Here is a 15,948-nt window from a genome sequence, read left to right on the forward strand (position 1 = left end):
AAGTAGGAATTGGGGCTCTGCATTAGGCGCTGCTTCCTGTGTTTCCCCTTCTCTTCTGGAGAGGTATAAAGGTGATCTGCTGTGAGGCTTGAGCACCTGGGGAGGTCTTCGCCACAAGAAAGCCATTTTATTGTGTTTGGATCTTAGAAGATGCTTTGTAGTATTTTGGTGTTTTAAAATTTATTGAGGCTTGCTTTTTGGCCTCAAGTATGGTCTATACACCAGTGAAAGAATCTCAAAATACATAAACCATAGTCTACAGGAATTGGAGAGAGAAATCGACAACTTTACAATAATAGTAGGAGACTTTAGTATACCACTTCCAATGAAGGATAGGACAACTATCAAGAAGCTCAGCAAAGAGGAAGTAGAAATAAGTCAACATCATAGACATGCACAGCACTCAGACATCCCTCCACTTTGCAGTAACACAGTGCACCGTCTTCTCCAGTGCACATGGAACGTTCTCCAGAGCAGGCCATAGATGAAATCACAAAGAAATATGAAGCCCTCTATAAATTTTTTTTCAAATGGAAATGTGTTTTTTACATACTTAACTTCTTTAATTGTGCGATAATTAGAGTAGGGATATTTTTGCTCTTAGAAAAACATTTTAGAAGAAGAAAAAATATTTTAACACCTTTTGTGGTGAAAGACTAACATATTCTCACTAGAATTACAAGAGGAATTAGCATCACAAATTGTGTTTGAATTAGGTAATTGTAGTGGTTGGTTAGTTAATAGTGTATTGGCTTGGAGGAATGCCTAGATTGTTAACTGTAAACAAGTATGGATTATCTTTATGTGAAGAATGCTAGGCTAAATAATACGTAGGGGTAATAGTTTCAAGACAAAATTGTAAAAAAAAGACTCTTCCCTCAAGGAGTTAGGGGGAAATGGTACAGGCACAGGTAAGAAACAGTTAAATAGTAATTTTCCTTTTTCTCCATCTTACTGGGCACTCTTACAGATATTATAACAATCCATCGTTCAATTAGAACAAGCATGATTGTATAATTGCTGCCACCATCGTTTTCAAAACATTTTCTTTTTGGACTCTTTGATGTCAGCCTCTCTTTATTCCTGCCCTCCCCTTCCTGAACTCTTATTATATGAAATATCATTATTAGTGTTGTTACTCTTTTTGAAAAAGTCACTTTCTAACATCTTCATAAATAAGAAAAACTCTTAAACCTGTGTGTGCGTGTTCATGTGTGCATGCACACACACTGCAGCACTGCTCAGCGGGTTCCTTCTCCATATGACAATCAGCACTCTTTGACGGATTTCCTGGCTTTGCAACTGTCCTCAGTGTCCGCTCGGTCACTGACATACCAAGACTTCTCTTTGTTTTCTGCCAGCCACTCTCACTGCAGAATTTGTGTCCTTCGTTGCTTCCAGTTAGTTTGATAGCTCTGATTTCAACCTATATTCCTGGAAAGCAAATTATATGCTATGACTAAGTGTGCGGTTTGAAATATGGCTTAGGTTCAGTCACACCCTCTTCTGTTAGAGCAAGAGTTTCTTGTGGCCTTCCAAAAGCCTGTTCAGCGGTGCCTGCAGAATCCCATAATGCGTTCCCAACCCCCAGCCGCTCTCCTCCCTGGGCTAACAGAGCCGAGGAAATGAGCAACTTTTCATGTCTTGGCTCATACCCTCACTTCTGTTTTCAGGTCCTACCTGTCTGTTCCCTTGTCATTGCATCTTTACCCTTCTTATCAGCAAAATGGCCCCAGGTCCTCGGCAACCTACAATGATTTCTGTAATTTTTGGATTCTTAGAGCCTTATCTGTATGTCTCTTTCGACACTTACTTCTGTGCAGCTGTATCATCAATCTATTGACACATAGATGTGATTGTAGTGTAAGATTCTTTTCTTTCTCCGGCAGTTTTATTGGTGTATAATTCACTCATCCCGCAGTCCAGTAGTTCAATCACATCAAGGAGAGTGGCACAGTCGTCACCCGCCAGTTTCACAGTGAGGCAGAGCTACTTTTTGGGGGGGTGGTTCTTCATTTCCCTTTTAGTACCTCAAACATATAGGTATTCAAAAATGAGTGTAACTGACTAAAGGAAGGTACCACGTGGTTTCTTTGGTCACATCAGTGATGGTTGTTCACTCTACAAAGCTTTGTGCATCTGCTGTCTGGGAAGGGGCAGGGGCGGGGGATATACTGAAGCCGTACATTTAAACATTCAAAATGGTTGGTAGCTGGAGCCATCCAGTGAATGTGACCATGTGCCCCGTGAGTAACGAGACTTCTTTTCTTTTATTCTTGGACAGGAGAATCAGATGAAAGGGAACAGTCAAAATTGGAAATTAAAGTTTGGGATCCAAATAGCCCACTCACAGATCGACAGATTGACCAATTTTTGGTTGTAGCACGGTGAGTATAGTACTGTTGAACCAAACGGTATCTTTTCTGTGTATAAGAGAGGTATATGTATTTTCCCATACTTACCGTATATACTCAAGTATAAGCCGGCCCGAATATCTGCCGAGGCACCTGATTTTACCACAAGAACGGCATTAAAAATGTGCTGGGAAATTCGGCTTATACTCGAGTGTATACGGTATATTGGTGGTATCATTCTTTGTTAGTTGTGAAATGAAGACTATGTGAGGTCCCGTTCTTCTGCGTACCATTCTATGTAATATGCCAAGTGTTCGACAATATAATTTGCTGTCATTGAACTTGTTTTGGAGCTTTGGAATTGCATTAACTAAATGACTTGCTCAGTTGCTAACTGAAAGGTCAGCGGTTCAAACCCGCCGATGCTTTAAGGGACAAAGGTCTGGCAGTTTGCTTCTGTAAAGATGGATTGCCTTGGGAACCCCATCAGTTATATCTACTCTCTTTTGTAGGTTTCTTGTGAGTTGGAACCCACTCACTAAAGGGTCCGGTTAGGATGTTTTCTAAAAAGAGAAAGTGGTTTGCTAATTTTTAGTCATGAAACTAGTAGATTACCCCCTTTGTAAGAGCACTCATTGGGCCTTTTGCCAGTGACCCGCTGAGCCGTCCACAAGGGCGGATTAAAAAACACCGCTTTTGGGTGAAGGGGGCACCATCTCGTGTTGTTCGGCTTCAATTGGCGAGGTGACAGAAGTACCCTCTTTGGGGACTAAAACCAGAGTGTGATCCAGGTGGAGCGGTTTTGAGCTGGGGGTGGGGGAAATGTGGGTGGAAAAGAGAAAAAAATCAATGGTGGGGGGAATGTCCTGGTTCTAAGTGACCTCTAAGCGATTACACAACTTAAAGGTGGAATAAATAATAAAGCTGTCATGTCACACGCACACACACAAACACAAAAAGAAAGTCGTAGATTCTCCCATAAAATAGTGAAAGATTGCAGGAAAACGTGGAGCAAATGTAACCCCAGAAATCCATTAGCGTTCACTGACGTCCCCTCGCTAGCATGTCTGTCGTGCATCTCTAGTGGCTAATGGTTATAAGCATGGTTCCATGATTCTTGGTTGCTGAGATGTCTTATTTGGCGATATGTCTGTTCATATCTTGCCCATGTTTAAATCGGATGGTCTTTATGTTGTTGAAGTCTCCTATATAAAGATTAATCCTTAAGCATATATGTCATTTCCAAAGCATGCCCCCGCACCACTCCCAATTGTAGGTTATTTTTTCCTCTTTGGATTCACTTACGTATCTAATTTCCATGAGGCCCAGTGATGCATACGGCACTCAGGTGGCTTAGTGGGTTACACATTTAGCAGCTAACCCCAAGGTCAGGTCAGCAATTTAAAGCCACCAGCCCCTCTGGGGGACAACAATAAGGATGAGGCTGTCTGGTGTTATCAACATTTAAGGGCGCAGGAACTCAAAGGGCCAGTTTTGCTCAGTCTTGTGGGCTTGCAGGAGCTGGAATTAACTTGATGGCCATGGGCTTTGGCTTTTTAACATTTCAAAATATTAGAATCAGGTAGATCTAGCTGGTCGATACAAGGGTCTTCACGTGTTATCCTGGGGTTTTCTGTTGAGCTTTTTTCAAAATACAAAATCAAGTAGTGTTGACTCCCCTTGGACCAGCACGGGGCTGCACACCCGACGTCAGATCACAACACCTGCCTGCCTGCAGGTGATTGACGTGGCAGTTTGGTGTGCAGTGTTGGGAAGGGCCTGGCAGCAGCGAAGGGAAGGAGAAGGACATGTCTGGGATAGAACCCAGTGTCTAGAGGAAGCCACCGTCTCTGGGCTCTCGACAGGTTCCCTGGACTGTGGACTATTTGTCGGTATGACAAGTTAGTTCAGAACTTGGTTAGTGTTCAGTTTCTCTTTTCTCTTCCAAAGTCCCACATGCATCCTTTCCTTGGGAGGTAACCCATGTTAGGGGCTCCTAGGAGGGGCCCGTAGAGTCTTCCAAGTTTCTGTTTTACAGACTTCTGAATAGACATTAAGACTATAATCAGGCTCTACTTCACACCCACCGGGATAGTTTCATTTTAAGAGATTGGCCATGTCATGGTGAAGCTGTGGGCACCCAGTGCTCTCTCACCCAGTGGTGCGTGTGTATACCAGTGCGCGCGTGCGCGCACACACACACACACACCCCATTTCACTGCAAAATCTATCCCTGGCAGAAAGACACACCTGTGCACGGAGCGATACGTATAGAAACCGCACTGGTGGTGGTGTCTGGAGAGCCCCAAGCTCTATACAGCTCTCTCAAAATGTCCCTCGCTAAGGGTGGTCGGAGGCATGGCATCATGGCAGGGCGGGGAACCAGACAGACTGTTTGCTGTGTGGCCCCGAAAACAAGGAACACAGCCACTGTCAACAGCACAGAGAAGGCTCAGAAGCTGACCAATCTACTGGGTCTGCATCCCGGAAGGCGGCCACCTCCAGGGACGAGGGAGGAAGTGGTGAGGGGTAGAGCGGGAACCAGAGGTGGTGTCTGGGGTGCCGCCGACATTGATTTGGACCTGGAAGGTGGTGAGACGGCTGGAGTCACCTGACGAAACCAAATCATGGTACACTTTGCAGTTTTCTGTACGTCTGTTGTATTTTCATTAAGACATTTGGAACAGTCTCTTCCTTGGCTCATGTGTTTAACACGGTGGCAGCGAGCGGGGAAACCCGACCTTGACTTTAGACTTCATTTCCCGAGGTTAAGGCTCTATTTATAGAGGAGAACTCCTTGATCATTAAATGAGAATTCTTGTTGTGGTCATGATTTTGTTTCTAATGAGATTTTAGCAGAAATCTATTGCACATTGAGTCCTCACAGGACAGGGTTGCTACAGTTAATGAGATCTCCTTGCAAGGAAGAGAATGTTGCTGGGATTTCGTAATTTCAGCTGAAAAAGTGGCCCTGCCAGCCGTGCTCCTCTGCAGCTGCGCCGCCTGCCCCCGACGCAGAGTTGAGAGCCAGGTTCATCTGTGGCCGTTTGGCATAGGTCTTCCCCTTCCAGCTCCACGCCCAAACAGGCTGCTTTAAAATTTTAAAATTGTAACCGGTGTTTGATCAATTGGTTGTGAATTATGAAACCTTCAAGAAACTACTTCTAAGTGGGTGTTTGATTCTGAAGCACCCAGGGACTGGTGTAGACTCTTGTTTTACAGGTTTTGATTCATCAGCCAGATGTTTGGTTTTGATTTTGAATGTGAAACTCCCCGCCGGGGCTCACTTTTTCTCTCGCTGTTTCTGTGGCTCCTGCAGCGCTGTGGGGACCTTTGCCCGCGCCCTGGATTGCAGCAGCTCCGTGAGGCAGCCCAGCCTGCACATGAGCGCAGCCGCCGCTTCCCGGGACATCACCCTGGTAAGATGCTTCTGAAAGGAGGGCTTTCTTTCCCTTGCGCCCCTCGCAGAACCGCCACGTTGGCATAACAACGCCGTAGACCCAGGCGTTTCGAGCTCGAGCCCCGCCGAGTGCTCGCCTGGTCTCGCTGAGATGCTTGGTTCCCAAGTCACCTCTCAGGTTGGTGAGTTGAGATGGGTAATGCTGGCAAGTCCATGGCCGGGGGTGAAGGCGTGAAACTGTACTGTCTATACTCGAGAACAAGCCGACCCGAATATCAGCCGAGGCGCCTCACTTTACCACAGAAACGACATTTAAAACGTGCTGAGAAGCTCGGCTCATCCTCGAGTGTATATGGTACTTTTGAGGGAAACAGTACACCGTTCTGGCACCCCATCCGTCCTCACTGTGGTGCCTGCGGTTTGCCCTCCACGTGCATCTGCCCTGCGTGCTTACTTACACAGTACATGTCAGCCGCTATCAGGCAGCCTCCTGCGCCGTGGGCTGAAAGGCTGCCCTCCTGCACCCTCCCTGTGAATGGTTGCTGATCGGGTCCTTGCAGACCGTTGAGTGTGTTTTGGGAGTCTGTCAACAGGCCTTTCTAACACATCCGCCTTAGCCTGGATCCCTGAAACCTGCTCAGCATCGTTTAGAGCACCACCGACAATCTTGAGCTACTGCAGAAGAAAAATCCCAGCAAAGGAAAACAACCCGCTGTGTTTGTTTGTCAATTTATTTTAAAGGCCCAAGTCAAGTGCTCTCCTGGTTCTTGCCTATAAGTCTCTTGCACCAGACTGGGAATGACATTGAGGGTTTTTCTTAGGCTTTGGAAACTCTTTGGTCCCTGAGTTTCAATTAGCAATAAGGAGAAACAAGAGACGACAGGCATCAAATAGCCCACCTCTCTACCCGCGGCTTAAATGTCGATGCCTGTACGCTGCTGGGTGTGGTCTTAATCTTTGAAGAGAATGCTTTGAAATCTGGAGGATTTGCTTTCTCCGTCTTACCTTACACATTCCTTTCTGTGGATAACGAATCGGTTGATGCGGATATCGCGACACTTAGGGCATTTTGCCGTTTGGCGAGGAAAGGAAACAGCTAGGGCATCTGAGGGAGGTGCCTGTGTGAACCCACAGCCAATCCAAAATGGTCCTATCCCTGAAGTGTCCCAGAGGCCAGTCAGAGCCTTCACATTGCCGCCCAAACGACCAAATACCTTTCGTAAATTTGGATTTGAAACACAAACAAAAAGCAGCTCGACTGACGGGCGCTGTACAGCCGCTGTATTGGCTCCTGAGGTTCCAGGACCGCGACTCAAGCTCCGTTCTCTTGCGCGGGGGTTGAGAATTCCACCACCGGTGTTTACCTTTACTCCCCTCTTGAAATGGTTGCTGTGGGCCAGCTGTCGCCATGCCGGCCTTGGGCTTCATCACCTGGAGACCCCTGAGAGCTGGAACGCCCTGGGACCGCCTTGCCTTTCTCTGGTCCAGCCTGTTTTCCACCTTCGTCGCCTGCAGTCTTACCAGTTAAAACCCACTGACATCGAGTGGGTTTAGCTCGGCCACCCTATACGCAGTTTTCCGGACTATATATTTTTACAGCAGCAGAGAGCCTCATTTTACTCCCGCGGAGCCGCTGGTGGGTTTGAACCATCCACCTTGCAGGTATCAGTTAGCTTAGCCATCTAGAAGCGCTACCAGGGCTTCTAACTCTTATTCGTGAGGAAATATTTTTTTCCATGTTATGGTTCCTTCTATTTTCCAACTTTTCATGGTGGTTTGGGGGTGAATGTTTATAGAGCACATTCATTTCCGATCAACCCTTTATACACATTTTGTTTTGCGACAGAAAATTGTGATCTGCTGGGTGCAACAGCACTCTTCCCACTTCCCTGCTGGGCTTTCCGCTTCTCTTTGTCCTCCTGTCCTGCCTGTGCCCCACCCCACCCCCAGCCCCACCCCCACTCACTCCTTCTGTACTTGGTTTCTGGGAAATGTCACACTTTTATCTCATGTTGTTGATGGTTTTGCGGGCGCATTGTTCACTGTTGTTAGCTGCTACTTTATAGGCCTCTCCGTCGTTAGCCTGGAAGGTGATCCTTGGAGAAGGTGGAGGAAAATTCCGAGTCATTCTTCTGGGACAGGTTTCCGTCTTTCCGATTTTCTTCTCTGGTAGTTTCCAGTCTCCACGGGCTTTCCTGGTTTTCAGAGTTCACCGGCCTGTTGACTACAAAGGAGTTCTGCCTTCGTAGGGCATTTCACTGCAGCATGATTGCGGTTCTCAACCTGTGGGTCATGACCCCTGTGGGGGCTGAACGACCCTTTCACAGGTGTCGCCTGATTCATAACAGTAGCAAAATTATAGTTATGAAGTAGCAACGAAAATAAGTTTATGGTTGGGGATGGGTGTCCCACAACATGAGAACTGTATTAAAGGGTGACAGCATTAGGAAGGTTGAGGACTACTGTTCTAAGGGTATTTCTATTTCAATGATCAAGTGAGTCCCCCTGCCCCCATGTCCAGTTTAATTAAGTCACTACTGCCCGCTGTAGCCTGGCATCAGCCTTGGCTCAGCCCACCCTCCTTGGGCCCCTTCCTTCGCACAGACCCTCAGGCTTCTCCCTGTGACTCCTACCGAGGTGGGGAGGGGCGTTGCGCTTTCAGATGAGAAATCTGAGACCTGCTAGGTTGTTTGTGACCGGCATTTATTACGCATAATAAAACTTTGAATTTTGCTCTCTGTTGCCGTGGAACACGACGGCAGGCTTTATACATTTCTCAGGTCACACCACTGTCAGCTGCTCTGCAGCCCGTGCGGCACTAATACAAATCCTCACCCTGGATTGCTTGGCGAATTTGTTTTCTCTTGAGGGTCCCGGGTCGCTCTGCATAATTGTAGATCCCAACAGTAGTGCGAGAGGGGCAGTGCCGCTGGGAATCTGTCATTTTTTAAGGGCGGGCATGCTGTCTAAAGAAGCGTGCTGTGCGCTTGCCTCTGGCACTTCAACACATCATGCATGCAAACATCAGGGATGTCAGGGTCAAGTTTGTGTTCCGGAGGCTTGATATGCTGCCCTTAACACAAGAGCGCAGAGGCCTGCTTTGCAAGCGCCTCCCGATCCTGTCCTTAGTAAGTCGCAGCGGTGTGGAATCTGATGGCCACCTGTAGAGGCGAGTGTTGTTCATGTTGCGAAAGGGTGCTTCCTTCTCTCACCCGCACCCCTCTAAAATTGATGACGCCTCTTATGGAAAAATTAAAATGTGCAATAACCTCTCCCCCCCTCTGCAAATGAAAACTTTGTCCTCGTTACCAAGAGAGAGAAGATATTTTTATTACCATTTTGTCATGGTTCCTCTCAGCCACTTTTTATGTATTATACACAGTAAGATAATTATGAACCATAATTATAAATTATAGAATAGTACAGAGGGTAATGTAATAATAAAGGCCCACGTAATGCTACCTAGGGGAAATGTTGCTATTTAATTTCTTCAGATTAAAAAGATTCATAGGGTAATACTCATTCTGGATTTTCACTAGTTAGCCAAATTATTTATTCTCCAGTGTCAGATCCCACAAGCAGTTCATGAGGGCCCACCTTTCTTCACCCACTTCCTTACAGTGCCCTCTACAGTTGGTGTTTTCGATCAGAAGAGGTGTATTTTTATAGATGTTGCTGCTCAGTGTATAACTGACACTCCTGCCCCTGCACAGCCCGGCGTTGCCCCCCCCCGCCCCCCCCCCCCCCCCCGGTCTGGGGAGTCTAGAGTGGACCGACCTGTTGGGGGGAGGCTACAGGAGGGAGCCAGCAGTGACCACGTGAGGGGTCTGAACACAGCCAGCACTGGTGAGCAGCTGCTCTCTGCCGCCCACTGCTGGAGGCGTTATGGGACTGCAGCAACTCTCTTTGGGAGAGGAGGGGCCGAGTTGATTCAGGATTTGTTTTTATCACTGAAGGCGATTAACACAAGAAGCGTTTGAGAGAAGAGCTGCCTTACATGCCTGAATCAGTTTAAACATTATTTTGTGCATACTTTCATGTGAGACCGGGTGTGTTTAGCTCCTTCCAGGTAAGGGCTTTCTTGCTTTTTTTTAAAATCATTTTTTGTGGGGGCTCTTACATCTCTTATCACAATCCATCCATTGTGTCAAGCACATTTATACGTTTGTTGCCATCATCACTCTCTGAACATTCTCTTTCCACTTGAGCCCCTGGTGTCAGCTCCTCACCCTCTTCCCTTCCCTTCTCCACACTACCTCCCCCACGAGCCCCCAACAATTTATAAATTATTATTATTTTTCATGTCTTACACTGTCTATTGTCTCCCTTCACCCACTCTTCTGTTGTCAAGCCCCCAGGGAGGGGGTTATATGCAGATCATTATGATCAGTTCCCCTTTTCTCCCCCACCTTCCCCTTGCCCTTCCCCTCCTGGTATCGCTACTCATTATTGGTCCTGAGGGGTTTATCTGCCCTGGATTCCCTGTTTCCAGCTCTTATCTGTGCCCGTGTACATGTTCTGGTTTAACCAGATTTGTAAGGTAGAATCGGAATCGTGATAGTGGGGTGAGGAAGAAGCATTAAAGAACCAGAGGAAAATTGCATGTTTCATTGGTGCTATACTGCACCCTGACTGGCTCATCTCTTCCTTGTGACCCTTCTGTAAGGGGATGTCCAATTGTCTCCACTTTGGGTCTCCACTCTACACTCCCCATCATCACATTACATGACTTTTTGGTTCTGGGTCTGTGATACCTGATCCCATTGCCACCTCATGATCACACCCTCCTCAGTTTCATCTCTGCGAGCTCTGTTCATTGTTTTGGATTCTGCAGGTCACTGGTATGTCATTGTATAATATATGTGATGACATTATATAATATATACTTTATTCAATATTATTCTTATAGAGTCTGTAATGAATAGATGAAATATGGCTAAATTTATTTATACTTAATATGGTTTTATTTTTAACCTGACCACAGCTGGGGGCTGGGGGGTGGGGGATAGGGCCAAGGTAGTTGTGATTTGTCCCTTATGGTCGGATGGTCTCAGGGACAGGGTTTGAATCTGTCCCTTTTTTAAAAACATTTTATTAGGGCTCATACAGCTCATCACAATCCATACACATACAAAAATCAATTGTATAAAGCACATCCGTACATTCTTTGCCTGAATCTGTTCTTGACCGCTAGGTCGTCCCCATACCCATCCTGCTGCATCATTCCCATTAGAACAGCTTGGATTTCATTTCAGTATCATTGGTTTTGCCTCTGTGAACTGACGGTGTGAACATCCACTCTGCTGTGTTTCAGAGCCTCCTCCTCTGCTCTCACGGTCTGGGTTTGCGTTCCCCTGGACACTCTGCTGTTCTCAGTTGAGCTGCTAAGTAGTTTCCATGGTGCACTGTGACGTCATTAAGAAGTTGTGAAGGTGGGAGAAATCCGTGTCCACTGTTGTTTCAGGCGCCAGGACCTGCACCCCTGAATCCGGGTTTCCACCACTTCCACTGGGTTGTTACAACCGAAGGACCTGAGGCGTGTCTATAAAAAAGGAGTGGGATGCGTGCCAAACATGGATTATGATGATGTTGGTCGTAGGAGTTTATCACAATGCTTTCCACTGTGATAAGAACGTGTAGCAGATTGTGTGTGCCATCGAGTGACCCACCTTCTAGTGGAACTCGGAAGGCCAGGTCCTGCTTTTCTCCCTAAGTGTTTGCAAATCCCTGTCTACCAGCTTGGCCGCTTCCTCCAGGAGGTGGCCAGACCTCAAATCTGAATAAAGAGAACTGCCAGCTCTGCCCGGGAGACTTGGCACTCCTGGGAGGATCACAGCAGGTCTGCAGCATCCCGACTCCAGAGCCTGCTGACCCAGGACGGGGTGCCAGTTGCCAAGTGCCCAATCGTATTTTGGGAGCAAGCACTGCAGCTGCCTGCTGTGCTGATTCTAACTGGCTCTGTCACGAGATCTCTGAGTTTCCAACTGTGGTAGTTTGAGATCAGTGAGATGTGTGATTGTTTAAATCGTCGCTACCAGGGTTTTTTGTAGATTTCACCAACAGATAAAGTTTACATTGGACAGTGACCCATAGGGGGGAAAAAGTCTGTCCACTGCATTTACAGCCCTCCCACCCTCCACCCCAGGACCCCGGAGTAAATAAATCCCTTTGAACAAAGAAAGACACGGCATGGCTAGTGAGTCGAAGTTGGTGGGCGGGCCTGTCAACTACCCTCTTGACAGTTGTGGCCAGGACAAGGTCCGCTCCTCGAGGACCGAGGAATCCGTGTTGCGTGTCACCAGGAGCTGCTGCTGAGCCCCTGAGAAGTGGGTAATTGTATGGCCATTGACTCGCTTTGGCTTGGACTCAGACCTAACCTAGGCGTGTTGTTTGGGGTCTTGGGAACCGTCTTGGATAGACTGTTTCAATGTTGAAGAGCCTCAGGTACAGAACAATGGAGTCACTGACGAAAGCAGCTACATTGAATTAGTGGGAGCGGTTTCTAAGGCAGAGTCTGCTTCTGAGAAAGATCAGGCTACTTTGGGAGGAAATGACTTCCCAGAACCTCTTTGATTTCTATACCGCAGGCCATTTGGTACAACAGGCAAGATTCACGCGGGCCACATCACATTCGCACATTTGGTTACATTTATATTTTGAAGCGAGGAGGATTCAGGAATATGGATAGGATCATTAAAACACTATAATTGCTTTTATTTAAACATTTATTTAATGTATTTATAAAACTGAAATTATTCTTTTTACCTGAAACTTGCCAGCGCTTTCCCCCTACTAGTTTTCACTTACCTCTTATGTTGTGAGCGGAAATATAACAAAGTAGCTAATACACACACAAACTGTGGGACAGCTGAGAGACGTGATGCACAGGCGTAATGGCTTCCCTCTAAAAATGTAACTAGCGCTGCCGCCAGGTGCGAGTCACCACAGCACCACCCAGAGTGCTCTGTTTAACCTTTTCCCTCTTGGGCTCTGTGCACGTTACGTGACACTGAGAGTGGCAGCATATCGCTTCCGAACGTCGCCAAGACTGAGCCAGTGCATTATCCACGTGCACAGGCCCCAGGAAAGGCACTGGGCCACGTGTACACTTGGCTTCCGTAGTTAACAAGGGAACTGTGTGGACGGTATTGCCTCCATCTCCTCTAAGCGCTATTTTCTTCATAGCAATTTTCTATTTTCATTTTATTTCAGAGCGTCACAGGCCACAAACAATTGCCTTGGGGGCCGCATGTGGCCCGCGGGCTGCCAGTTTGACACCCTTGCTGTACTGTATCTACTAGCAATGCAGCTCCTGCTTGTGCCGTTTCCCGGTTTTCACTCTTTCAGCGGCACTGGTGGTTCAGTTGTAGAATTCTGGACTTCCATGCAGGAGACCAAGATCCCGGTGGCCTAGTGGTTGCGGCCTGTGCTGCTTAAGGGCAAGGTGGGCCATCGGAAACCATCAGCCTGTCTGCAGGAGAAAGCTGAGACCTACTTCCAGAAAGAGTTAATAGACAGGGAAACCCACAGGGGCACTTCCCGTCTGCCCTTCAAGGGCGCAGGGAGTTGGACTTAATTCGATGGCATTGAGTGGGGTCTTTCTGGTTTGGTTTTGTTCTTAGTTTAGACAGGAGACGTGGCGCTTTTTGCTGTGATACCGGACAAGTTTCACCACTATCTCCTAGCGTAAGATGGACTAGGAGGAAAGTTCTGTTAACCCGCTTTGGAGAATCAGCCACTGAGCCCCGTAGGGGTTACAGTGCTCTGGGGCCAGTGTGGCGGCCGGGCACTACAACAAGGTGCCCATTTAGTAGCTTTTGATCGCATTTCAGGTGAAACCCCAGAACCTTGCAGTGGTCCCCCAGACTCTGAGTTTTGCTGTCCTTGGACTCTAGCCACAGGCCTGGAACGCATCAGCTCCCTCTGCCTGGTGGTTCTCTCACAACCCGCCTCGGGAGCCATTCTCCTCTCAAATCTTGGCTTCTCCTTCCGTCTCGTTCTGGTTACTTTGGGATGTGCGCATGTAGAAAACCTGCGTTCAGACATTTAGAAACTACTTGGTGTCTATAAGGAAACAGCCCTTTGTGATGGTTGACTCGCTGCCGCCCTCTAGTCTAGTACTCTCGTTTGTTGTTCAGCATCAGTGAGACTTCAGCCCTTGGGGGTGCTGGCTTGGCATGCGAACTAGGTAGGTGCTCCCCAAGTACCTGGCAGTGAATAAATTAGCAATGTCCCTTTCTGGACCACAGCTTCTCGTTTCCATTCCAATGTGTTAGCATAGTAATTCATCTTCGCCACTGTGCGGACAGTTTGTCATCACTGGAGAGTAGCGTGTGCTTGAATTCCAGTCTCCTTGAGTCACCAGAACCTGCTCTCTGAGGGGGGGGGGGTTCTAGCCCTCCCCTGTCACTGTTTGCAAATTGCCCCAACAGTCATTTGCTTAACCGTGCAGCCAATTGTTCCAAAGGAGAGATTTGATTAGCCCTCGCACTGTCCTCTCCTTCCATCTGAAATAGTTAGGTTAATGAGAATACAGTTGGCTAATCATCAAATGCATAATTACACTTCAGAAAATAGCGGCATTTTATTAAGCGTAGTTTTCCATAACATGATGAACCAGCGGTCCTGGAGCGCCGGTCTCCTGGGAAAGAAAGTGTTTGATCCTCCCTGCACAGAGACTCTGGACTTCCACACTGCAAGCTGAAATCGAAATGAGCGATAGGTAAAAAACAAATTTTTTGATAATGGTTATGCATGTATTCAGTAACTTTCTTTTTTTACCTAATATTGCTGCAGTGGCCAGGCTAATGTTCTGCCTTTTCAAAGTGTCTGTTTTATAAGCTGCATTTTTTTTTTCTAAACAAAAGGGAAGAAATGTATTGGAGCCCATACGGGAAACCCTAGAGGGGCCCAGCATACCCTACTGTGTAGGCATGCCCAGCAAAGGGTCACACCAATCACTGTACCCCCATGTCCCAGAGGGACTCCTCTTGAGCCGAGCCCCCAAAGCCCCAGGACTGGCTAGGGGCGGGGACACTTTTTTTTTTAAAACAATTACATTAAACAGCTAACTTAATCTGGGAGCTTTTTTCTTCTTTCCTTCCTTTAAAAAATACCAAACCCATTATTAACCTAATCCAAATTAAGGATCCTTTAAGCAGACAGTTTAGGGGCTCTTGGCGCAATGGGTTCCGTGCCGGGCAGCTAACACCTGCTGTCTGGGAGACAGAGGTAGTAGCCAGCGTCCATCAAGATCACAGTCTTGGGGGGGAGGGGGGCAAATAAATTTTTAAAAAATCACAGTCTTGGAAAACCCTCTGGGGAGCCCCCTCAAAAACCAACCAAACCAAAAAACTGACCCCCAAAACCACACCCGCTGCTATGGACTCATTGCAGACTCATGCCCCATAGGGCAGGGTAGACCTGCTCCAGTGAGTTCCCGAGACTGAACTTTACCGGAGTGGAAAGCCCCATCTTTCTCCTGTGGAGCAGCTTGTACTTTTGAACTGCTGACCTTGTGGCTTGGAGCCCAACTTGTACCCACGGAGCCACTAGAGCTCCTTATGGGGAGGTCCCTACTCTGTCTTAAGGGTTTGGTTTTAGTTCCTGGAAAGTTTGTGGCCTGTTCAATTTGTCTTTGTTTTGTACTTTTTGTTTTCACACTAGCTGCTCTTAAGATTGAGTCCTCCCTTCCCCGCAGCGCCCCCGCCTTTAGCAGTTTGAATATTATGATGAATATCATATGGCTACTATTTTCCCTTTATTCTGGAATCTCAAGATTTCATGTTTTGCATTAATTATTGAATATTTCTAGCCCTTTTCTCTTCAGAGATTGCACAAGTAGCACATTCTTTCTTCCTGGAATGCGTGGTGAATTTAGGGTGACTTTTCTCAGTTTGCCCTTTCTGTCCCTCAGGGTCTCTGTTTTTAATCGACTGTGTGTTCAAATGAAAGCGCACTCTGAGGAGCTGTGTGCCACGCGGAAGTTGTCTGCCTGAGTTGTGGGGACGCAGGGTACGGGTGCCCCGGCAGATGGCGCCATGTTAGCATGTCCTGGGCATGAGCGTTCTGGGACCACGGAGGGGCCGTGTCTGGACCCATGTGAGGTTCTGCGCAGGCCATAGGCTGCAAGGGCAGCTGCACAATTGGCTCTGGCGGCACCGTGTGACCAGCGACTCTTGAAGGGAAAAGATA

General features: G+C 47.3%; 1 protein-coding gene and 1 non-coding gene across 3 annotated transcripts in view; both read left to right on the top strand.

Annotated features, from left to right (window-relative positions):
* The window catches only part of MTA3 (metastasis associated 1 family member 3), a 182,127-nt gene that overhangs the window by 93,387 nt on the left and 72,792 nt on the right, over window positions 1-15,948 (top strand). For both annotated transcript variants that reach the window (XM_075535416.1, XM_075535417.1), the window contains exons 7-8: window positions 2,285-2,387; window positions 5,674-5,773. In XM_075535416.1, coding sequence (XP_075391531.1) covers window positions 2,285-2,387; window positions 5,674-5,773 — 203 coding nt within the window. The remainder of the gene's footprint in view (window positions 1-2,284; window positions 2,388-5,673; window positions 5,774-15,948) is intronic.
* On the top strand, window positions 2,971-3,107 carry LOC142431220 (small nucleolar RNA SNORA21). Its single transcript, XR_012780760.1, has one exon. It is a non-coding gene; the product is annotated as a small nucleolar RNA SNORA21 (small nucleolar RNA).

This window comes from Tenrec ecaudatus, chromosome 17, assembly GCF_050624435.1.
Source record: "Tenrec ecaudatus isolate mTenEca1 chromosome 17, mTenEca1.hap1, whole genome shotgun sequence".
Lineage (NCBI taxonomy): Eukaryota > Metazoa > Chordata > Mammalia > Afrosoricida > Tenrecidae > Tenrec > Tenrec ecaudatus.